This window comes from Metopolophium dirhodum, chromosome 2, assembly GCF_019925205.1.
Source record: "Metopolophium dirhodum isolate CAU chromosome 2, ASM1992520v1, whole genome shotgun sequence".
NCBI classification, from domain to species: domain Eukaryota; kingdom Metazoa; phylum Arthropoda; class Insecta; order Hemiptera; family Aphididae; genus Metopolophium; species Metopolophium dirhodum.
The window spans coordinates 21,796,876-21,824,787 of record NC_083561.1 but is presented as its reverse complement, the minus strand read 5'-3'; the positions used below and the strand labels follow the sequence as shown (position 1 = coordinate 21,824,787).

The 27,912-nt window shown below is 29.6% G+C and overlaps 1 protein-coding gene across 6 annotated transcripts in view; it reads left to right on the top strand.

Moving 5' to 3' along the window:
• The window catches only part of LOC132939739 (protein still life, isoform SIF type 1), a 69,140-nt gene that overhangs the window by 31,197 nt on the left and 10,031 nt on the right, over positions 1-27,912 (top strand). For all 6 annotated transcript variants that reach the window (XM_061007073.1, XM_061007074.1, XM_061007075.1 and 3 more), the window contains exons 14-15: positions 2,469-2,604; positions 19,069-19,214. In XM_061007073.1, coding sequence (XP_060863056.1) covers positions 2,469-2,604; positions 19,069-19,214 — 282 coding nt within the window. The remainder of the gene's footprint in view (positions 1-2,468; positions 2,605-19,068; positions 19,215-27,912) is intronic.

The following is a 27,912-nucleotide window of genomic DNA, read 5'->3' as shown; positions in this document are numbered from 1 at the left end:
GAGACAAAAAATATGAGGGTTAAGATCATAATATTGCCATCTATATTTTTTTTAAATAAGTAAATAAAAATGAATATTAAATATATTTTTGTCTCATCAACTTGGTAGAATATTTTAATGTCACCACGCTAATTGTTTTGAATTCAAAATTAATTTTTCTTTGTTAACTACTTTAATTTATTTTTAGTTATTTTGCTTTATAGTTCTACATAATATAGTCCTATATAATTCTAAGTTATTATTATTAGGCTCAAAACTATTGGACCGATAGAAATAAAAGTTATGTCAATAGATTCCTTGAGACTTGGAGGGTATTTATAGCTTATTTTTCAACCCCTATAAGCAGCTAAAACGCAGCTTACACATGCAATTTTTCAGCTCATGAAAAGAATATTTTTTTTGCTTATTCAAATGGTTACCATTGGTTACATATTATATTATTATTATAATAATTATAAAAAAATGTATACTACTAATTAGTAGAAATATAGCGTAATATACATTTTTTTACAAATATATTTATAAAAAAAAAATCTTTGTCATGGGATATGCCAGGTTGACATTAGACACAGATAGGTATATGAATTTATATACAAAAATGGATGTTGGTTTAACTAAAGTTATTAGATTTAAAAACTACTGAATCGTTTTCAATAAAGGTTGTATCAATGGATTCCTTTAGATTTGGAGGGTACTTATACCTTATTTTGTTAACACCTATAAGTATTTAAAGCGTAGCTCACATATAATTTTTTTTCAGCTCACAGGAAAAGAATATTTTTTTGTTTATTTTAATGATTGCGCTATTACTTATATTTTGTATTAATATTATAATTAGTAGAAATATTGCATACACATTATAGATTCTGAGAGGAGCGATGAATTTATTGATTTTACAATGATGTGTGTTTATTATATATATTATATATATATCACCTTTTGGGATAGTAAAAATGCTTAGATTTTCTTAAATTCCATATTTTCTGATAGGAAAGTAAATCTAGTTGGTACTTTTGGGGAGGGGGGAGGTCAAAGTAAACAATTTCCAGTAGTTTTCGAAAGCACCGAGAAAAACAAAATAAAAATTAAGGAAAATCGGGAATTTTTACGGAAATCAGGTATTTGACAAAATGCAATGATATTATATCGTTGAATTCAAATTTAACACCATTCATTACAAAACATTTAACAGAACTGATAGATGAATAGATTATAATAGACAGTCGGCTAATACAGATGTTACTAGTCGAGTTATATATAAATGACGCATTATATGCAAATCCGCAGTTTTTGACCAATTGGCACCAAATTTTGCACACATATCAATATATCATTTGAATACCAAACGGGTTGAAAGTGTAGGTTTTAGAATAGAAGCTATGGTTAACAGCTATCGCATACAATATACATTATACATAATATAAAAGGTAAATTGTTCTTAAAGGTTATGGAATCAAAAAATACCCGAATGAATTTGACGATACGTGGAAGGTTTGGATCAGGGTGGTTCAACCTTTTGTGATCGGCTTGCCAATTAACACGTATTTTATAAAACTAGAGGGGCCACCAAAAGAAAAAAAAATATTTGTATTCGTATTTTGTTTATAACAAACATATTATAATAAAATACACACGTTTTTTTTGTTAATTTACCACTCTTATAAACAATATTAAATATATGTGCTACATATTATGTCTTCTAAGGAGGGCCAAAAAAAGAGTCTTTGTGGTCCAGCACCCTGGTTTAGATAATAGATTTGATCAATTATTTTGGGGTGGCTTACCCGATATAAATATAATATTAAAACTATAAACTCATAATCGTTTATTTCTGTTTGTAATTGGTTACACATAAGAAAAAAGTTACTATTATTACTATCCACCGCAGGTGGGTTACCCATCTTAGTTTTAATTATTCCAGGGCAACACCGGGTAATATGGATAGCTATAAATAATATTAAATATATAATATTGAAAAATGTAATTTTACAAAGAATTAAACAATACATTTGAAATGTAATTTTGAAAATTATATGGAAATGGCTAATTATTGCAATAGATATAGATTTAGTAAATATATAATTGTTTAAGTCACATCTATTTGACGATCCGATCCGTTTCGATGGATAGAAATATCATTCACGTTAGAAATCATTCATAATATATTATGATAGACTATAGTTTAAATGCCACGTAATCAACAAAAATATAAAACAGTTTCGACTAATCCCTAAACTTTTCTGGTATCTCTAAAAAGAATCTCTGAATTTTTTATAAAAATCGTTCGAGTAATTTTTGAATCTATAAACCACAACTATAAAAATTACATTGTCTTTTATATTATTTTATACAAATAGTATAATACTAGTCACTATATATAAAAATTAACTATTCAGTTGTTGTATATTATAATATTCAAATATGAATTATTATTATGAATTAATTATGACTATATTAATTATTTTCAGGATGTTTGAACGACAGGATAGTGCCAGGATGGATTATATGGCTGACAGAGAAGCCAGACATAGCTTTAGCGGAATTACACAGCAGACTTCTGTTGAAAGCACAGATTCTCGTCTGTGTTACCTTACATCGTCAGAGGTGAGTGAATTCTTAATCAAAAGTTTCTAGTTTACAAAATACATATAGGTTTAATTGACTCGAACACTAAATCTAAAATTATTTAAAAATACATAATACCATATAAAATATTATTAGTTTTGAATTCGACATGTAGGTAGGTAGGGTACCTATCTTTGGTAATAGGAATAATAATAGCTTTAAAATCATGTATACATAAATTGTTCACGTATGATATTCGTGTGCGAAATGCAAACAAAACCATTCAAATATTGAATTTGTTGATTATTAGGTATACTTACAGATTATTTGATTTATACTAATTTAATTCTTCATATTATGTTAATAAGAAATAATTAACAATATTTGAATTTGTAAGTTTTTATCTGTTATACCTAAGTCACAATGAAATTAATGAGGTTTCCTGTTTTTTAATAATACAATACTCCACAAACAAAATGTTTGTAAGATATTTTTAGTTTTTTGATGGAATATTATTAAAGTAAAGTATATTTTTTAATTGGTGATAAAATTTATCTAGATATTTTTAGTATTTTCATGAATCAGTTGACTCAGTTCTCAGTAACTTTGTTAACTTCTCTCAGCATCCAATTAACAGACTAACGATGTGTAAATAATATATACATAGTCGAATTGTACGCTATATATACTTGATACAGATTACATCAAGTTAGTTACTATGTATATATTACGTGTATGTTCACAATTATTATTATTATTATTATTATTCAAAATAAAGACATTGCTTCTAAAATTAGTATAGTTTACATTTAATATTATTTCTGTAGATTTATGAAAACTAGATAACTGGTCATACTATTTAAGTTTATGTCGAAGTGAAACATTTTTTGTATCAATAAAAAAAATATTATATTATATATCTCATGTTTTAATAACAAAAACTATTCCGTCATAAGTCCAAAATATGCATTTGAATATTATTAATACCTATAGTCTCGTTGAATGTTCTGTAATACTAAGCGTATCAACTGTAAAACTTCATAATGTAATATAATTATAGAATTATAAAGTTTATAATATGTTATATGCAATAATAAAATACTAGAAAATTACGTTCGTATTTTCTCGAGTCAAATTAATTACACTGAAAAAATTAAATCCCTTTTGCATAAATGTTAACGTTGTCTGTAATTTTGTTTTTATTTTTTCTCGATTAGTTTGAAAAGTAATTTTAATTTTTGATTTTCACCCTCCAAAGTATCACCAAGACCCGATTTGTTATCAGAGACCACTTTCAAAGCTAATGATTGAAACATTTTCACTGCACCTAAAGGTGATGTTGAACAAACACATAAAAAAAACAAATCATTGTCAATACGAATTTATCACTCGGTTCAAAATCTAAAAAACAAATTTTAGAGGATAGTTTAAAATAAATTTGAATTAAACTCTTTACTTTAGGCGTTATAAAGTGGACTTGCTCTTTAATTACTTTTGTATTATAGGAAAGCGAGTGGTGACCAGTTGGCAGTTTTGTATATTACCTACTTGTAAACTTTTAGTGTTAACCACCAAATGCAAATTTACATAATATATTATATTATGATGTAAACCAAAAAGTGATTTAAAATAAAATGAGCATCGTTAAAGTGTTAAAAATGTGATAACTAAACATACAACTAAGTATACACACAATAATATAATGTATAGTTGGTAAGTTATTAAAATTAACTCAATTATAAGTAACGTATAATATGGATTAAAGACATATATTTGTCACAATAACCCATTTCAGATTTAATGTCATAAAGCACGTCTATTTAATGCTATTGAAAAATAATTAAATGAAATAGTTTTTAGATGAAAAAAAGAATTTAATTATTGCATGATATTTTTTGACAAAACAATAGTATAGTATTGATACATTTCATACATTCTCGCATACTCTTATGGTTAACCATACATACCAACTATGTATTGTAATTTTTGGTTACGAACTATTAGGTTAGTAGCTATATATTATTATCGTTGATTTTTATTTCAAATCGATCATTAAAATCGTGTAATTTGTATAGAAATATCTTAAACTATACAGACGAATTATATATAATCAACATAAACATAATACGAAAAGCTCAAGTATATTTAATGTTGTTCGTCTGAAAATGTAAATGATTGTCTCATCCATAATATTTTCAAACACAGATAATATGCATATCACGATATTATTATATGCAAAGGGTTACACGACGGCTTATTTAATGTTTAACAAATCCCGTTTGTTGAGCGTTTAAGATACACACGAACAAACCGAAAGACTGTACGTGAAAGAGATAGGTTCCTACATATGCCGCGGAATATACTTAAAATGTAAATTTTTAAGAAGCGCGTCACACGACGTTCGATAATATTAACATTTAACACACGTCCAAAACCACCGTATACATCGACATAATATTATATTTGTACGGTTGAAAAACGTTTCTACAAAACGGTCGTTACATCAAAGGGATCAGTTATTATTTCTCGATGCATTCTCAACGACGTGCGTGTGTATAATGATATACACTTAAAAATACACGTTTTCTTTTACTAATTGACAATTATTATTATTATTATTATTATTATTTCAAACATCACACGGGGACGTGAAATGGCATTTCTCGAAAACGTTCTCTTTCGATAATTATTTATATTATTATTTTACTCGGGATTTTTTACCCCGGTCTCCCACCGCCTCCGCTTATTAGTGTGTCGATATCCGAGAACCTTTTCGCGTTTCATTATTACTATTTGTATATAAATACATACCTAAAAATGTATACTATATATGTGTGTGTATATATATATATATATATAATATAATATATATATAAAACACGAACTCAAACGCATACACAGTCCTTTTTTTTTCTTCCACTCGGCAAACGCATGTATACGAATTCAATACACATTTCTCGTCGGGCCATTTCCTTTTGATGTGTTACACCAGAGGGCGCCGTCCGGGCGCCGGGACGCTGCGAACGCTGAAATACGCCCTCGTGATACACCCTCGTCCGCTAGTCCGCTAATGGAAGCTGAACGATCGCGTCGCGCTCCCCGCAGTGTACTCCGCTCGGTACGGTTGCAACAACACCGCTCGTCGTCGTCGCAATCGCGCACGGAACGGCACTACACCGCGAGTGCAACGCACAGCTCAGTAATATCAACATCAACAATAATAATTATTCGTCCGCTGCTGTCGTTATGGCGGTCGTCGTGAATCACGAGTGGCCGTCTTCAGCTGTGTCGTCGACGTATTTTTATTTCGGATGAAATAACACACGTCGTCGAACACGCTACGCTAACGTTGTTGGGCACGGACGGAGCCCGCGATCGACATGCGTCCCGTCGTCATGCCGCAGGTCTGTAGTTGTACGACGACAATATTGTAGCGGTGCTCGTCGTTTCAGCGTCGTTATAAAGCCGCCACCGCAGCCACCGCCGCCGTCACGATCGACTGGACCAGTGCCGCCGCCGCTGCCACCACGAGGTACGACAATACTACGATATTATAGTACGGCGACCGACCGCGATACCAACCAAAGGCGGTCGTGGCGACGATGGACGATCAGGAGGCGTCGCTGTGGTGTTATTGTTTGCGGTGCGCCCGGCGACGACGGTCGGCGCGTGCCAAATGTCAAACGACGGTGGTATTGCCGAGCGGCGTGCACCACAACTGCCGCATTGCGGCGGTCACGGAATAACGGCATTCGCCCTGTCCGCCGATGAAAATGGTCGAGACGAACCGGCCAAAACCGCCGTTGGACGTCGCCACCGTGGTGGCCGACGTGAACTCCTCGCCGCAGCAGCAGCAGCGCGAACACCAGCAGCACCGTGAGCACCAGCATCAACGTGATCACCACCAGCAACGTGAATACCTGCAGCAACACCGTGAACACCAGCAGCAACGTGAACGCCTACAGCAACACTGGCACCAACCGCCACAGCACCGTCCATCACAGTCGCGAAACACCAAGACGGTACACTTCGAAACGGACGTGTTGCGAGACGTCACGGCGGCCGACTCCGCGATAACCTGCTCGACGTCGAACTGCACGGCCAGCGTCACTAGTCTGCCCGACCAGTTCGACAGACACGTACAACAGTTGTTCACGTTTATCGGAACAGCTCTGAGCGGAGGTCACGATCATTGTTGTAGCGACGACGACGACGTGGTCGGCTGCAGTGACGATGACGACAGTGACTGCGTTAGTGACGGATTTTGCGGCGGCTGCGGTGGCGGCAACGACGGTGACGACGACGACGAGGACGACGACGATGACCGGAGGTCGGTTAGCGACAGCGAGACGGTGTGCAGGAGATCGGCGTCGCACCGGCAGCGACCGGCGTCAGTGTTGGCGCCATACGGCGCGTCGTCATTCTCGCGTGGCGCGCGTACCATCAGTTTCGAGCGTGACGTGGACAGAGGCAACACGCCGTTCAGGCACAGGCACTGCAAAACGACGGCTGTCACGTGCAACAGAGTTTTCCTCAAAAAGGTAAATGCTTGGCGGATCGAAGTGTTCGTCGTGAGTTGTGGTTATGGGGGGGAGGGTGGAGGGTCAGGTATTGTTTTTGTGTATCGACCGTTTTGTAGTATCCTGACAGTACAGGTAAGGTACAGCCTACGAATCTTTTTAAAAAAACTCAAAACGCATACCTATAATATTATAATATAGGTGTTCGAAATTATTTCGCATACATTATTTTCATCCAAACATTCGCTTGACGTACATAAATTCCGACCACACTTTTGTCAAATCTCCAGCGTATTGTGAACTTACGTTTGCTCGCAAAAGTTCAATGGTGATTTTTTAACGACCAAAGTTTTCGCCATACGCGCTCGTTTAAAAAAAAATATAAAAATAAAAAAAGTTGGTGGCGCAGCAAGTCGGTGACGACAACGTCGACGCCGCGCCGTCGGGTCGTCGCAAATCACGGTTGACGGAGTGACGGCGAGGGGGGTGGATGGTGGAAAAGAGGTGGCTGGTAGGGGAGGCAATTATAATGTAGCATTTTGTCCGGAAATTAAAAACGTTTAATAGAAAAGCCTTTTCTATTCCACCCCGTCGGATGCCTCACGCGGCCGGAACTAAAACAATAGGGACATTTGTAATATTACAACCTTTCACCGTATGTAGCTAAGGGTATTATTACAATGAAAATGTCGAGATTAGAGTATTTTTCGTTTTTATTTTCTGTTATTTTACAATACCTATTACCTGTCATTATTATTATTATTTTTTTGCTTCGCGTGTTATTTACTTTTTCAAACAAATTTGCGGTAATGCGAAGGGTACCTATAATTGCCTTTGTCGAATGTAATATGATTTATAATAGATATTTTTCTGAACGAAATTAATGTATACATATTAATGTATACATCTGAATCATATTTTATTCATTTTTTTACTCAAATCACAATAGCCGATCGTCAACCATAGAAAGTACAGTTTTTAACTCTGATATACATGTTACTTTTGTTCACTTTCATAAACAAATTGATAGTATTCATTATTTGTCTGCCGTTTTACACTTGACTGTTGGAACACTTTATGATATTCACATTTGGAACGAACAGTTTTTCATTAAATACAGATATTTTTATACCAGTGTTTACTGATCAAATGTAAATTGAAGTAGAAAATATTATTATTTGAGAGGACGCCACAACCGCAAATATTGTGTCCGTCTCACAACCGTACGGAATAAAAAATTGGCGTTAAACAGGACCAATAATGTTTGTTGAGCTTTAATATTAGAGTGTGAGTCGACTTATTTTTATCAAAAACAAATGTGAGAACGTCGCTATGTTCTTGTGTCGGTTTTTTTTATGATTTATCAGTAAATCTTAAGCGAGTTATGAGTGTACAAAATAATTCAATTTAAAAATGCTCGTGACATGCATTTGGTATCTTTTGAAATATCAATAATAGATCCCAACGTTTATAAAGCAGAACTTCTTCGTATTTTTTTTTTTTTTATTAAAATTTAAAACCTTAACTGGGATTAAATTATTCAACTAAAAAATTCGCATAGAAAAATAAATTAGATTATTTAACAGCATTAAGTGATATTTAACCAAAACTATCGGAATAATGTTTCAAATATCATACCATCTGTTATCTACATTCTAATGGAAAATATGCTGCTTTTAAAGTATTTAATTAATTAATTTTTAAACGTATAGCCGATCTTAAGGATCTAAACAAGAAAATATTTAATATTCACCGCGTAGCTTTTTTTTAATCCTCAATAATAAATTCAGATTTACATATTGTATTCAATTTATAACAGTTGTATGCATATAGTGCATGGTTTATTGCATAGGCTTATATTATAATGAAATAAACAAATATATAAATAGCCCGATTAATCTATATATTTTCAGAGTTAAGATCAAATATTTAAACGATAATAATTATACGTCCGTTTTGGTTATCGTCTGATTGTAACATTATATTTTAATGAGACTACTGAGAGGGTAGATGCGTACCCACCAGGTACTCAAGTCATCGATATATTTTCATTCAGCATATTATGAATATCAAGCGAAAATAAATATTTTATAAATTCAACTATATCAAAATGTGATGATAGCTCGTTTGGATGAATAATTTAAATCAGTGATTTATATGTAAATAATGTATCTTATTAATCATGCTAAACGTAGGTACGTCAACATTTTATCAGACAGCAAAGTACGTATTAATAGATAGTATTGAAGATTCTGTGTGTCAGCGTGGTATATTTAATAGGGAAAATTATTTTAATCGACTTAATCCGTACGAATAGCTTTTACGCGAAGGCTCCCTTAAAAGCGAATTCACCATGAACTACCGAATTTCCGAAAATATCAACATTTGTGTTTTAACTAGAAAATATCACGAAATGTCTTCTAATATATGAGTCGAGGAACGATGATAATTATTTATTTAAATCAAAGTGGCGAAAAAAATGTACAAAACATTTAACCCTTAGTTTGTGTTTCATCACAAAGTGCACAATTTAACACATTTTTGTCGAAATATTGTCTATTGAGTTTTCATAAATGGTTTTTAATATTATAATAACTCTCCTCTATATTTACTATGTAATCGTGTAACTGAACTCTGGGCTATACTTATTTGCATCTATACTGCGCTAAATGTTCTTCTCAGTGTCAAAATAGCTTATTGTCTTTAATTTCTGTGTTATTTTCCATTATTTCCATTTGTTGTGTAAAGAACAGAAAATGAATTATTTATGTTTTACTTTTAAAACGATATTTATTACAATAAAGGTCTGACAACCTATTTCCGATATCCTGAAACCACTGTCAGTAGAACAGAAACCATTTGCAAATTATAATTATGTTCTACATAGATGCATATTGATGCTTTTGCTGGTAATGCAATAATAAAATAATTTACAGTAGTAATAACTTACAATATCGTATACTGCAATACTATTGCCATCATTATGAACAATAATGTTATTGAAAATATCAGAGTTGATGAGTATATTATTTGATTGATCAAAATACCTCGATTTGGGTTCGATGTGAAATGTGTATTTAATGTTGTTTATTTTAATTAATTGTAAAATCAACATTACATAATATGGTGTTTTATGTTTCTGTCACGTTAATGATTACACCAATAATAAACAGCCAATTGTCTCACTCTAATACTGATATTAAATCGTACAGTTAGCTGACGCTGTCTCATAAACAACTAAATATAATACAAAAATATACTGAAAGAGTCTTTGCGAGGTAGGTATCATTAAATTTAAAATTCTTACCTTATGATCAATTTGGGAATACGTACCGCAAGATAGTGGTGTACCTAAAATGCCTACCCAGAACGCCGTGTTATCATAATTATATTGCAATATAATATTAATATTACGTCTTGTAATAAGTATAAAACAAACGGAAACAGTTATTGAAGAATATTGAAAATTAGAAAACGGCTGAAACGACAGAGCTACAACAGAACTTATTTGAGCAGTTAACATATTTTTTTTTTTACTATTTATTTTGATAGATTATAATAGCTTTGTGTGATTTACTTAAAGCAATTTTATTTAAAATTACATATATATTAATATCCTTATATATATAAAAGAACAGGCCTTTTTTATGTACCAATTTTGTGACGACGCTATTTAACTTTTTTCCAATTTTTTTTCACAAAGTTGTTCCAAATACCTTCGTGAGTGTCACCACGTCGCCCGATTTTCAAAATTTTGATTTTAAAGGGTTGTAATTGGCAAAAATAAATTTTTACGTGTAATTTGTATATCTATATTCATATAATAAATAACAATAGCAGTCGGCCGATAACGGGAAATACGGTACGGCACGGCGGTCCGAAGGTTTCCGTCTACCTGGACTCTGACCTTTTTTTTGTGTGTGTTATGAATTGTTCCGAGGCTATATAATAAACTATTTAATGAGTTGTATAGAAAACACTGACTAAAAATAATAATACATTTCGTCGGTCGTAACACGTTTATCGCATTTCGACTAGGCTTCGTGTCACCTCTCTTACAAAAAATGTAATCGAAGCTGAAATTTTGACCGGATGTGCTAAGGGAGAAAAAATATTTTTACCGAAAATACCATTATACCCCTACGATTTTCCAGTTAAGTTTAGAAGAGTTCAGTTTCCAATAAAAGTCTGTTTTGCAATGACAATAAACAAAGCTCAAGGTCAGACTTTAACTTATTGTAGTGTAGATTTAGAAAATAACTGTTTCTCACACGGACAATTGTATGTGGCATTTTCTAGAGTTGGAAGACCTGACCATTTGTACGTTTATGCACCACAAAATAAAACTCTAAATGTAGTATACCAAGAGGTTTTGACTTAAACCATATTAGAATTGAGCAACTACGTATCATTTGTAAATATTCATAAAAAAAGTTATATATAATTATAGAAACATTTTTTAATAACAATATGTGTATCAGAATCATTAGTATCATTTGTAAATACTATTATTATTATTTTTGTTGTCTTTATAATTCAGCAACTACTACTTTTTTAGCACTTGATAGCATTAAGTAAAATACATTATTTCTTCTTTAAAACACAACAATTTGTATTGATTTAAGAATTTAATTTTGATAAAACAAAAACTACACACGGGCGAAGCCGGGTAATTCAGCTAGTTATATATAATTGAAAAGGAGAAAAAGCGTTTGGTATTTTAATTATATCCAAATACTGGTATAAGCCTTAGTTTCGTATAATATTTTCAGACTTAAAATAAATGTTTTGATTTTTAATTATAGCCACAGGAATTCAGCATTAACAATTCAAGGAATTGTTAAGTTATGAATTAAGAAATACACCACAACTTAATTTAAATATCAAAATTTTGCTAACGTGAAAAACGGCTTACGAACGTTTTTAATATCTTTAACATTTTAACGATATGGTACTATTAAGTTTTAATACCTACTAATGAAAATTTTGTATTTTTAGCTTAACTTTAAAAACATTAAAAATGCATTATCGTCTTTATAGTATACATAGAGTTATAATTAAATGTGTATGTCTATTTAAAACATTAATATCGTTATAAAGTTTATCTCTATAGTCCATGGTAAATGAATTTTAATAAAATAAAATATGCAAGTAAATTTCAATTCGATTGTTTATTTTTATCAATCGTATATTAAATAATTATTTTGAATTAATATTTATCACGTTCTAGTTTAGGTATTTTGAATAATTAAAAAAACATGTTCGACATTTTTTTTTTTTTTTTATTGATCTTAAGCTTCGGAAACTATGGCCATTAGCTGTAGTGGTTTGTTTGTGGGTTGTTAGTGTCGGTAGGGGAAGGAACACGTGTGTGTTGGGTTTTGGCAGAATTTTTGATGGGGCACCCGTAGGTATCTGCCATGCCCGGGTGGGGGATGGCGGCACTTGTTCTCCGGACACCGTGACTTGCACGGAGAAAAATGCCGCCCGGTGGTCGAGGATCGAACTCGGACCGGCTGTGCCGAATCCGCCGCGTTAGACCACTCGGCCACCTCGTCCCCCGTTCGACATTTTGTTTTATATTTTAACCAATGTTGATAGAAGATAAAAAAATGTATATAAACAACACAAATTTACCTTAAACTTTTTATATAATATAATTCTATAATAGGTCGTAAAAGAGTAATAAATTATAAATCTAACCATTATTTAATTATATTTAATCATTTATTATACTCATTAAATTAATTGTATTGTTATTTTCTTTTCAGTTTAATGCATCTCTACTTTTATTGTTTATTCAGTTAAATAATATTAATTTTTTTCAAGATTGAACTACCCTTACTTAAAAAATATTATGTAGTTAAATAAAAGCAATTTAAAAAAATATATTCAATGGGTTCCCATTGATCTGATATGGCTACCCATAGTTTGTGTACATTAAAATAAAACAACAAGACAAATAAAGTAACAATAAAACAAAAATAATAATTGTATTTTCTTTTATCAATGTTAAGGTTTTTATATACATATTCAATTTTATATTTCTTTCATTATGATGGTTTATTTTAAATATATAACCATTTGAATAATAAAATAATAAATAATAATCGATTAATATTACCACTAAATATTATAATACTTCTTTACTTAATACTTAGTGAATAATGGAACGTTTTTGGTATTTTTACATGGATCAATATTTTTATTATTTTTATTAATTTAAAACGACATTCATGTTATAATCACAGATATTTTATATTTTAATAACTTACTATTTATTTTAATGTAATTATTAATTATTTTCGGCCAAGTTAAGGTGTACCGAATTCTGACCAGATGTTCTTTTTTCTTTTGAGCCATGCGATTTTTGGGTTTACGGCTCGCATGGTTTCATTCTAATCCGACCCACGCATCACCGTGTTATGTTATTATTCAGTCCGTCTCTGTGGGGCACTGAATGTCAGTGGTGGCTAATTAGTTTTTAAACACATAGATATATAAATGCAGTTGCAGGTAGTATGGAGGTTATAATATATAGTTGCGGTGGAAGTGTCGGGTAGGAAGCTGTGAACTAGTCGATAGAATAAGGCACACCGTGGTTCTATATGATGGTTATAGATGGTTATATAGATGACCTAGGTACCAGCCATGGCAACTGGTGGTTCGCGGGCTACATCCGTCACGCATATCATTTTTATCTGGCCGTGGTACATTTTAAAATCTAGTAATTAAAAGTTTAAAGAAAAAAATTACTTCATAAAATATCGGGAAAACGCTTTATAATATCTATATTCTATATATAAATTACCTACATTGTTCGTAGAATGTATGGATTATGGATATTAATTATTTTATAATATTGAACTGCAGGCTTAATTAGGTACTAAAAATAATATGTCTAAATATATTCTATGTTCATAACTTATAATAGTAGGTAGTATAGATTTTTATTTCACTATGTCAGTTTTTTCGTATCCATCGTATCACTAAGTCGTAGTTTTGTATTGTCCGTAAAAATTTTGTCCTCTTTATAAAAAGCATAGGTATCGGCTCCGGCCTTCTAGATTTTAAAGTTCTAAAAATTGGCCCTATAATATAACTTTGAGTTTCCCATGGTATATATCTACATGTAGGTACGTACATGCATATACAAACGCCTAGTTGGACGTACACAAACTATATGGCGGTGGTGGAGGTGTGCATTTGCGTCAGAAGTCCCGAGACGTGAACGAATATTGATGTGAAGGTTGAATGTGTGTCATCGCGGCGCGTGATGATTCGGTGAATATTTAACGACTCCCGCCCCGGAGGCTCCGATGAATCCCACGAGGCTGTGAGTCCCCCCTCCCCCCCACTGACAATACATAAACAGACGCACGCACACATCGTGTACATTGCCACCGCAACACTGCGCGACTGCGAGGGATGTATGACAGCCGCGGTGATAGATTTTTCAGTCAGACGGCATTATTAATATTTAGACTCGGCTGGGGAGCGAATATACCGGTATACGGTATACGTGGTATAAGACCGTTGGACGCACAAATGCACAATCTATATATATGCGACTTACGTAATATTGAATTTTTGTGTGTGCGTGTGTGTGTGTGTGTGCGCGCGCAGTGTGATGTATAATATTATATAATATTACATGAAATATATTTTATTATATTTATATACACTGCAGCTCGCTGTCTACGGCGATGGCGGAGGTAGAAATAGCGATTTCGTCTGACCGTCAATCACAAATGTTTACTCGCTTTTCTAGAATACAGGTACACACGAGGGCGTGATAATATATACCGTGTGTCCATGGAACCTGGGAACATTGTGTAACTCAATATAGACCATGTGTATTCTGTACATAACCAATGTTATAAATGTTATAAATCAAAAATCACCTAAACAAGGGAATTCAAATTTTAAATTAAAAAAACAATTTTTGTTAAACTTAAAATTTTTTTTTTTAATTTACCTATTTGCAAAGAAAGACTCTGAGAATAGAGGTTCTCATTTTAAAAATGATTTGTGTTACGCCCGCGCAGAATGCATGAGTTCTAAACTGTATAAGTCGGGGGTAATATCGATGTCCCAGTAGTCTGCGGGATTCATGTTCCACAAACAGACTTCAAAACTATGTACGAGGCAGTTACTGAGTGTCTGAGTTACAAAGACGTGTTGCCTGTTTCAGCGGACACACGGTATTTAGGTGTATGGAAACACTAGTTCAACTATATAGGTAATATATTATAGCCATAAATATAGATAGGTACTGTATTATAATATATAATCGTATATTATGACCGCTCGTCGACCCTCGTCCATATATATTATGTGCTGGAGATATTTGTGCCAACGGGAATGCGAAACAACAACAGGAAACTGTCCCGCCATCGACGCGATACTATGTAAACAGCTCACTGTTAGGTAGGTAATAACGGTGCAATGTTGACAGTTTGCATTGTAATTGATAAAAAAAAACGCATTAATAATAACACAAAATGATACGTAATATACAAAACATATAATAATAATAATAATATAATATGTACGTATACATGTATCCGAGTGGTTCTAAATATAGGACACGGAGAGAGGGTATATACATATAATAATATGTAGCATTAACCCTCACAGAATCGTTGAAACGATAATCCTCGGAAACACCCCTATATATTACAGCACACTGCCCTGTAACCGACACATGCCTATGTATAATATGCAGTGTACATTGTAGGTAGGTATTAATATATACGTGTACACGGTGACGTATGTACATATTATAGTTAGTTATGTGAGTATATAGGTATTTTGTGTAAGTATATAATATACAAACGCGGCGCCTGTCGGACGGGAGTGCTGTATATCAAATTCGCATTTAATTTCTAGTATAATTTCGTAATAAATAACAGTTTATGAAATACAAAATTCTGTCGTTTTGAAAAAATATAGGTAATAATCGCTTAAGAAAAATAAGTAGGTATACCACTTCCTACCTATTATTAAAATAGTTTTCATCGTTTTGTAGATGAGATAATATTGTATAAATATTATATTTATTTGTTTATGTGTTAATATCATTCTGAGTAAAATTACTGAGTTTAACAATTACCAATTGTTCAAGCTTAACTAAATTACATGCCTAATTTTAGAGTGCAAATATTAAATAATATACATAATTAGATACAATACAATATTCACGATAGTATTAACAATTACTATACTAATACACTGAATGTCATAATATACTGACCGTAATTAAGAATAATGATGTTGAAATTCAACATTTTTAGTAAAAAAAACTTAAAAAGTAAGAAGAACTGAGTACCAACAGTGAACGGTGTGTTACATTTTCATGCTTTTGCACAAAAGTTTCTCCCCATAAATCGAAAAACTCGAACATTTCAAAAGTCTATAATATTATATACTTGAAAATATAGGTAACTCAAAAAGAATCAACATAGTTTTAAAATTATTGTATGTCTAGAAAATGCTAATATAAATATTTGGTGAAAATGTCAAGTCTCTACGGTTATTCCTTTCTGCATTACATAAAAAAAAATCAATTTTGTCTTATATTGATGTTGAGAAATATTCCCGTTTTTCATTATTTTATTCTATCTCGATGATGTAGAATATAACAGGAAATGCATTATTTTCACCCCTCAAAGTACAAACTAGAACCAATTTTCTACCAGAAACAAACCTCAATATTGAATATTGAAGTGTTTTTCTACTAGAAAAAGTGTCTTCAGACACACAAAAAAATAAATAAATACCTACTCTCAGTACTCATTATTATTAAGCCAAAAACAATTCTTCTTAGAATCTAAAAAAGGGCGTAATTTTACTCATAAAATTTTACGATCCATTATCTCAGAATAACAAAAAAAAAATAATATCTACTTTCATAAAATATTTTAATTTTAAATGTATTTTATGTGTGTTAGTTTAACGATTAATTATGGAGTCGTTTACTTAATAATACACCTATTTCGCAAAAGAACATAAATTAATTTTTAATCTATTATTAATTATTAATAAAGGATCACTAAATAAAAAAAAAAATAGAATGCATCGAATTTTATTTAATGCAATAGTTTACTTCAGTTAAAAATTAGTTAAAATTTATCTTTTATTATAATTTCCATAAGAAGTTAATATAAACGAAACAGCGAGAACTTTCATAATTGTTCATAAGTGTAGAATAACATATTATAATTAATAATATTAATATTATTATTAGAAATTATTTTTATTTTATTCGTATAAAATAAGACACCGCCGTTTCGTTTAGTTTCAATTTTCTAATATGTGGTTCAAGTAATATTGTTCTTACTTCTTACGATGATATTATATATTTTTGTTTTATTTAATTTTTCTGTCTTTAGTTTTAGAAAGAGTGCTTAAAGAGTTTATGGATAGGAAACTAGGAGTCTAGATAGGACTTTAATAGGTTATTTTTCGATTTATCTTAGTAATTTTTCTAAGTGTATGAACAAATATACTGAATGATTTTGAAGAAATGTTAGCAGGAATGATTTTAACAGAGCTCTTTTCAGAATCTTTTTCGAATACAATGATATCCCGTTGCTTTAAAATTTAATATTACTACACGATATTGAATTAGTAAATGAAGCGAGACGAGTGCTCAACTCCCGGTGTCTTTGTATTTCATCCGGCTTTTTAATTTTATATCTTTCCAAGACTAAGTTTCGGGTGAAATAAATAAATCAAAAGTTTCAAATATTTATTGATTTGAACTTGAGCCGATATAATACCCAATAAACAGGACAATTTTTCATTCCAACTAAATTGGAATTTTATATTTTTTTATTTTCTAGAAAACTGACTAATGGTGTATAAAAAGACGGTAAAAAAAGATTTGTTTATAGATTCAAAAATAATTTTAATTTCAATATAAATATAAGTTTAAATACATTTTAGTCTTAATATAAAATATTTCCACGTTAAAAATTGGTAATTTATTTTGTTTCCTGTATTTTTAAAAATCTTGAAATGTAGTTCTAGTAGGCACACTATGTCTAAAATGTCATTGTTAATTATCCAACAATTATATTTTGAAAGTTCGGAAATTATTCTCTGACCATTGTTTATAAGTTTAAATTATGATAATAATATAATATCATTGGTTTTATAATATATGGTTATTTTTCATGGTAAATTATAAAATATAATATATTTTACCTGGTAAAAAAAAAAATAATGATGATAATATAAATTAATGTTCTAAACAAAACGTGTTAAGTTTTTTCATACATTATACTATTTTTGTATAATATTGATTAAATGTTATTGTTGTTAAAACCCTTAGATTAATATTTTTTTAACACAATTAAAATCTGTTTAACGTTAAATTACAGTTATTCGTATACAATATTTTTTCAAGTATTAACAAGTAAGCTTGGAATATTTAAATATATTTCAATATTCGTTACCTTACTTAACCGATCAGCAATCGCATAAACTAAGTGTATCATGTATTGTAAATATTTAATACATATGAATGTTCTTTATATGATTTGTAAAAACTGTTTGTATTCAATTGAACTCGTTCATAAGTGTTTAATATAGTTTTACTTTAGGTCAAATTACTCTTATAATGCAAATTTAAATTTAAATCGGAGTAAGCAGATCTGGGTGGTATAGGCAGTGGTATTTATCAATCATATTAATAAATTGAACATTTTAATTAATTTGGTCGCTACTTAACATATATTTGTACCTATCCATCTTATACACGATGTACATACATATGGTATGTAGAATATGATTGAATAATTTATCTCATGCGCACCTATAAATTATTTGCTTTTTAAAATGTGATTTTGGTCCTTGAAGTCTTTCTGGATAAATTAACTAAGCTGCCAATCCATATTTTTCAATTAAAGTGAAAAACACATCTTTTGTACCTATACCCATTAATCATTTTAGTTCATATAATAATTGCTTTTTACAGATATCGGACGACGATCGTATGTCTTTGACAACTGCCATCAGTGACGAAGACGACGCAGAGAGCACTCAAAATTCACCATACCGGGGTAAACAAACAGGGACTGCAGCCGCCTCGTTTAATTGCACAGGAGCTGTCAGAAAAGCAGGGTAAGTAAATATTATGTTTGAAAAAATGCTGTTTCTTTAGATATTTTTTAAAACTAAAAACATATCTTAGTAAACATACATGAACTAGATGCTAATCTAGCCCCACCTAATCTAGCGGCAACACGCTGTGTATACATGTCATTGTATGATGATGATGGTGATAATAATATATACTATATAGGTATACTATACAAACAGAACTTCTATTTGCTGTATACAGTTTATACACTATATTAGGTTTATTATATAGTACCTTATATGTAATATTAATATTAGTTTATAGTCACACATCACGGATATACCTACATGTTTTACAAGAAGTAAATGTTAAGTAAAATATATTTATAAGTGAATAAACTAAAATAATACCTAATAGGCTATTAACACAGTGTTTTTTTATCTAATTTCCTTAAGAATTTTAGTTTTTAATCAAATTTATATTTCATTTCTTTATCAAATTATTAAGTTTTGCGTTACACAAGTTGTCTGGTAGAAGGAATGCACCAATGGAATTTCATGTTTCTTCATATTATCCAACACTCATTTGTCTAGTTAATACTTTATTGTTTCAAAGAGACGTGGTTTTATGAATTTCTCATTATTTCTTTCAAATTAAAGGAAAAAACTAATGAGAAATTGAATACACGGGGTGATTCACCGACCACGTGCTCGCCGTATTATTTTCTTTTAATAATAAAATATGTACTCAAATTCCAATTTTTTTAAATATTAAATAAACTGAAGACCATATTTTAAATTATTTAGATTTTTCATTCTATTTAAGGAGTGTTCTGAGTGGATTCAAACTATTTTTTTTTTGTAAATTGTCAAGCAAATAATTTTTTGAAAATATTTATTTTTCTAATTCAAAATTTAAACTGGTAGCATTTGATTTATTAAAATGTATACACCGAGGATAATAGTCTTTAAAAATGGTTTATACAAATGTATAGTAGGTTTAGATGTTATATAATTTATTGGATCTAGTATTTATTATACTCAATCAATATTTACAAATTATAACTTTTTAATAAATGATTATTAATTATTTAATTTTTAAATCATAATGGCCTATATACCTTCTAAACTGACTAAACTCACTAGCATAGACCTAAGGAACTCAAATATTACTGCTTCAAATTTTAATTTATAATACGTCCATAAAAATGTTCTAAAAAAGTTTTCTGATGAGCAGTTTAAAGAAGAAAAGGTTGATTCTCATTTGAACCAAAAATTTGGTATTCTAATAGGACACTCCTTAAATGGTATACATATCTTATCTAAGTATTTGAAAATATAGTCCTTAAGTTTACTTAAAAAGTTCAAAATTCCAAAATTAGAATTTGAACATATTCATTAGTTCTAAATTAAAAGAAAAATGGCGCTAGTGCCCTTGGTGAATCACACTGTATAATATATAATATTTTTCAATGTTTAACATTAAATTCAAGTATTATGATACATAATCTTTTATGATGAAGAATCATTATCATTATTTTGTTTGTTTATGATCTCACTAATAGTATTTTATATTTTAAATAATAAAATTAAAATTATACTTTTATATCATGAGATAATATAATAAACTATTTAATACTCTAAAATTACTATTTTCGTAATGATTGCTCGGTTTTTATTTTTCTAGATTATTAATATACATTTCCATCAATTCACATCCAATTAAAATTTGAATTATTCTAAAGTCAACATGGGTTGCCAAAGACCAATCATAGCGTTAACCATATACTTCGTGCATATTCATTATATTATTTTATTTAATAATAAGCATTTTAAATTTTTTATAAGCCTATAAAATACATATTGATGAATTTTCGGAAAAACTTGCGAATTGTTAATTATAAGATAAATTATGTCTGAGGACTGAAAGTATGATTTATAATTTATATACTTCAGTGTGTTTATTCTGCACAGTTTAGGTTAGTTCTTAATGTTTACAATTTTGCGAAAATTAAATAAATAGTTTAATGTTGTTGTATATACGTTGCACATATTCTGGCTGAAATATCATATCTACAAGTTTTTTTGTCACATTTGAAATATATGTAAAATATTAACGTACCTACACACAGCTGGAGATACTAAATATATTTTAATAATACGTAATGCATTAAACAGTGGTATTGAGGATGAAGGATTAAAATATATCGACCTAGTACCGGGAGAATGCGTACGTGCCCATTGCTCATTAAATCATGTGATGCTGAACGAAATTTCAGTAAATATTAAAATCAATAACTAACAAACTCGAATACTCGATTGAATGAAGAAATGATAATTTAATTTTAACGTTACATTTACAGTCATAACAACTAAATTATTATAATCATGTTGAACATTACATTTCGTATTGGTTCTCAAAGACCTTAATTTAATTTTTATTCAACTTTCAAAATGTATCAGCTGAGCTTTTCGAGGTTTACTGTGAGCAATTATAATACTACCTATATTTTTTATACCTAGATATATATTTTATATATATATGTATAATTATATTTCAAAGCACAATCGCAATTGTGTTTTTAATGTATTTAACAGTAATAATTAAATACACAAGCATATTATTTAAATAAACAATTTTTAATTAATGACGTACATTTCATTATATAATATAGATAAATTAACATATTTCAATATTTGTTCATTTGAATTTTAAATTTTGCATTCTCTTTTATAATGAACTATAAAGAATTATTTTAAATAATGTTTTTTGAAACACGAATGTACCTCATATAAAATATTAGAATTGTTCACAAATTTATATTTTATTTATATCATTATTTATTAATATATGTTTTCATTAATAAATTATGATGGTTGGTTGGTTTGGTGACTTTTATGATATGCAATAAAATGTATGTGATTCATTTTTTAAAAATTAAGGATGTATAACTAATGTAAGTACTTACTGATGTAAGTCTTTAATATTCAATATTATTCCCTTCATTAATTCACATGATATTATGACTTAAAATTAATTTCATATAACTACCATAAGTAAAATGAGTATCTTTGTTAAATATCGTTCAAATTTCCACAGTATGTCAACAAAATAATTATGTAAGTAAAAATAAAATATGTCGAATTATTATCATATTTTATTCTATATACAGTAATATAAAAATGAAATTTGTTCTTCAAAAAAAAAATAATAATATTTAATAAAACCTTATAACTTATAAGTAGGTACCAATTAATACTTTTTTATGTTATGTAGGAAGACACATTGAATTCTACAATGACGCGTATATTTTTAATTAGTAGAGGAAACCATTATTCTTTCATTCAAAAATGAATGTATATACGAGTCATGCAATATTTTTTCTGTGGTATACATTCATAACGCCTTTGTGTTTAGGATTACTTAAAGTTATTGCACAACAAATCATAAATTTAAATTCATTACGTGCAATAGAAAAAAAAATAGTTTCACCAAATACCGTCCAAGCCTCCAAGGTTATAATTTCGGACTCAATTAATTTGCTTTTACACGATTACATTTTTACTTCACCAAAATAGTAAAAGACACACCGTCTGGAGAACTTTTGCGAACTAACCTAACCTGTATATGGTGAGGAGAGGAATAAAGTCCCTGAAATGGAACGGGGTCATAGCAATAAAACAGTTTCTTCTTAGTGCTGTCGTTCATAAATAACGGATAAGACGCCAGTCTCGGCGTGAACAGACGCTTTAAGTATTAGGTACATTTTTTCCTCCTTTTTTCATTTGGAATACTACCAAATATACAGTTTCAAGTTTCCCCAGTTATATTGATTACATAGATATGTGCTCAAATGTAGGGTTAATGACTTAAATCTCTAGAACTAACATTCTTATTTTGAACAAAAGTAAAAGATTAATCTTGATTCATAACAAGTATAATATTGCTTTTATTGCAAAAAAAAAAACAAATATCTATCGAATAGAGAAATCCATTAACCGAGGATAAAATCAAATAAATTAGGAAATGATTAGATATTGTATTTCTATTAAGTACATAAATAAATAAATAGTACCAAAATAATTTTTCGTCGTAAAACCATTGTAAAACAGTTAAAAATAAATGTAGTTTTAAATTCATCGACATCTAAAACTGTTGGATAAAACCTATAGTGGATATCGGATATGAAATCAATTTTGAAGATAACTTGGAGAATTGGTTTAACGTATGAGGAGTCCACACAAATTCAATCTGAACATTTCACTATGAGATTTTTCTGGAGTTTGAAAATTCGTTTTTATCAAACTTTAAAAATATTGACAGATCTATGAAAAGGTAAGAACATAATTTCACGCTTAACAGATTTTAATACCATAACTCCAAAGAAATATCCTATGGTTTATCCGGAGATATTCCAACGTAATATAATTTTAATAATTTTTTTTTTAAATGTCTCTTTTAAAACTAATTTAATGATAATGTGTGCTAACTAAAATTAGTAGATAAATAATATTTACTTCATAATCTATAATTAATAATGTTTTCTATTATTTCAGTATCATAAAATTATTTCACATTTTAAAATTGTAATAAGACAGGCATCGATAAATATTAATTTAAGATATTATGGACATTATGTACACGATACCTTATTTTATATGACAGTCATCAGTCATTTACATTATTTTTGTTTGGAAAGACTTACAGTTACTTACTATTTGTTCTGAATATTTTTCATTTTCTGTCATTAATCATAATATTATACGTGATTTTTACATCTTATCAGATCCAATATTTTTTTTTATGTTTTCCTTATAAAAAATTCGTAACTTTAACGAATACATTATTTACTTTTTAATTGAAGAAATATTTCTTGCTATAAACTGATAAAACTCTATTAAGACGTTTATTTCGATCATTTTTTTTTTATTTTATTTTGTAACCACCTCGGTGAAATTGGCCATTCACTACATGAATCTTAGCTTAATTACAATTATTGAGGAATCATTTTACAACATTAACATTTAGAGGAGACAATGTACATAATTTACCTAATAATATAACCCAACAATAAACTTAATATAAATGAATACAATAGTGAAAATACAATACAATTCTAAATTGATATGTGTAGTTGTATATCCTTTAGGAATTTTAGCACATTAGGGGTATCGGAGCATAGATTTTCAGATAGGTGTTTGGTAATTTATAATTCTTAAGTTTAAGTTTGTACTTCCTGCATTCAGTTGAAATTTGTTTAATAGTCAGAAGATAATAATTGTAGGTCGGACATCTTGGAGGGTATTCTTTATTTATCAGGTAATCATGGGTTAATCTGGTATGGCCTATTCTGAGACGGTTTATGACCTCTTCTTTTTTCTGGTTAGTGTGTTATTGAGCCAAGGAAGAATGTGACTTTTAATTTCTTTCAATTTAGTGTTGGTCATTTTCCATTAATTTTGCTATATGTTATGTATTTTTTCTTTAATTGTCAATTTAACATCGGACATTGAGTATATACTTGGAATTGGATCGCGTTTCTGAATTAATGGCCTCTCTTTTGCGAGTTTGTCGGCTCTTTCTTTTCAAATTATTATCAACCATTGTTTGATTTCATCTTCAACATAAGTCTCATTTATTTTTCATCTCAACATTTCAGTTACAGTCGATATTATGTAATGACAGCGTAGAAACGAAAGATGGAAAAAAAATCAATACTATTAGATAACTATCATTATCAGTTTCGTTTCGTTTTATTTATATTTTTGTATTAGTAAAAACTAATACTTGTGATTCGCAATGTTATATAAGCTGAATAAAATCTTTGGGACTGTAATAAATGCACTTATTATTGTGATTTGTGTATCGTAAGCAAGTAGCATTCTAAAGTTATCCAGTTATAAGTTCCAATTATATCTTACTGTGCTCAGTGTTTTTATCATGTTTTTTGCTAGTTAATAAGTAATCTAAAATGTTTTAATTTTCGTACACTTTTTTTTATCTCTATTGTCATGTGAGATTTTAAACGCAGCCAAAGCTGCGTATAGTTTCTCGTTTTGTATTTACTTAACATGTGTAAGTTACGTGTCCGACGAATCAACTAACCGGTCCAGCAGTCTACCACAAGTCACGACCAATCGGAATACATAGTTTTAGGTTTTTAAACAAAGTTTAGATACCCCACGTCCCCGTTGTTTCAGTTAATTCATCCGTAATTAAACTGGTACATAGCTGCGAGTTTTGAGTTGGTTAACAAGGACTAAGGAGATAGGTATTATTCGTAACATTATTGTTATTAATACTGAAATTGAATAAAAAATGAATTGTATAATCGTCCTAGGATGAATATTAATTACATCATAGTACAAAACATATAATAATTGTATGAAAAGGAGTTTGATTTGATTGATGTACTTTATGTTTATTCATCAATATTCAATATACTACAATAATGAAACACCTAGCTATACATTATAGTATCCATTATATGAATATGTAACACGCGTACCGCGTTTATAACATAAATTATAATGCTTTACTAATATTCTTATAAATAATTTCAAAATAAACTAAATAGATAATAATATTATATAATATTTAAATATATGGTACTATAAAAAATAAAATCAGAAACGAGTTTAAAAAAAAAACAAAGCATTTTTGAGAAAAAAATCTGTATCGTCCAGTTGAAACAAATCTTTTAAACTACTTACTTAAATTCTATTAATATCTCAGAGATATTAAACTGTTATGATCCAGATTTGTTGGAATTAGGTACCAATTATTCTATTCAAAATATACTTTATTTTGTATTTCTATCGATAACTTTTCGAAAGAAAAAAAATAAAGCAAAGTTCTAATACTGATTGTCACGTTACTGAATTTGGTTTGAAATAACTTTGCCCGATACAGCTTAACAATGAAATACTAAGATTATACATAGAAAATAAAAATACTACATTAAATTTGGTTTCAATATTAACTCAATATATAATAATTAATATGTATATAAATCAGTATATTGTTTTTCACATAAAAAAATATACAAATCATATTATGAAGCTAATTCATAATAATTATAGTAATAACTATACATAATATTACTGTTGGTTGGTTTTATTGTTTAGACAGTGAATATAGTAAATAATGCTATTTTCTTTAACTTATGAAATCATACTACTAGGTACCTACTCTATACTTTATATACTGCGTGCATTTATAAATGTATGTATGTAATGCTTGTTGTCATTCAATTATTTAAAAAAAATACTGTCGATATTTTTGACAGTAATGCATAAAGTTTAGAGCTTATATATTTATATATATATATTATATATATGTAAACATATATTTAAGTATATATATTACGTCAATTCCAGAAGGTTTGATTTCGATTTATTTCATGTAATATTGACTTTTGAAACCGCTGAAGTGATGTAGTGTAAAATATAGTATGTCTCAGTCTCCTCACCCCCACTACTAACCCACTCAAACACACATATACACTCGTTCTCTCTCTCTTCTTTAATATAGAATATATATATTTTTTTTTATGGATTACTTAGTACATATATACCATTGCAATGAAAATGCTGACTATTTACGTCAATGCTACTAAAGCTGCGTTGCTATGCGATATAATATATATACAATAAAATGATATTTGAAATGACGACTTTTCAACTTTCTTATTACTAACTAGTTCACAATAATGTTTGAAGATTTGTATAAGAATATTGTCACTTGAAATGTGATGTACCTAATGAGATGTATGTTTGTATTTATTTTATCAGAACATAATAATAATACCACCGCAGATGGAGCCAAAGACCTTAAGTAAAATACCATAGTTCAAAACATTGTAACTAACTACTAACACGTACATATCATATTATTATATAATATTATACAAACATTAGTGAATTTACTTTTTGATTCACAGTTTTTATTTTATTATATTCACAATTGAAAACGAAGTTAAATTTAATTTATATCACTCAAGTTTAAAAAAAAACAAAACAAACTTATAATTAATAAAAAATCTATCATAATAGTTTAAATAAAATAAATACAGATTTAAATGATTTAAAAAGTTTTAAAAACGTAATTTTAAACTGTAAACGCAAATTGTCAGATATCAAAACTTATAGATTGTATTTTCTATAGTATATTGTGACCATGCATATCGTTTGAAACTGATTTGTTGCTATTTTTTTGAGCATCATGTCCCATTTTCCAAAGAAACTTTGAACGGGACAACCATTGTCCCGTTTTAAAAAAATATGGTCCCGTCTTTTTTTTTACAGTTTTTTATCAAAACCTAAGTTATAAATAGTATTTTTCGTGAAACGAATGTGTAGTGCCAACGAACTATTGTCACCGATCACCGATCAGCATGAGTCATACTGGTTGTCGTGTTGTACAGTATATAATTAATATATTGAACCCGCACAATTGTCACCTTTTCCAGCAATACATTTCCAACTGTTATCTCCAAAATATCTTTAAAATATAAAAATTATTAAACAACTTTTTAATGTATTTTTTTTTAGGTTTGTCCCTTTTTTATATAAATATGGTCACCCTAGTATATCCTCTTGAATATTATACAACACCACTTCTAAAATTGTTTTGTAACATTTTAATGGTGAATATCTTGACACGCTATGGTAAAATCAGTTTAGATTTAAGTAGCCTTCACTCAATGAGAGCCACTCGTTTACCTTTGTACTGCCTTTG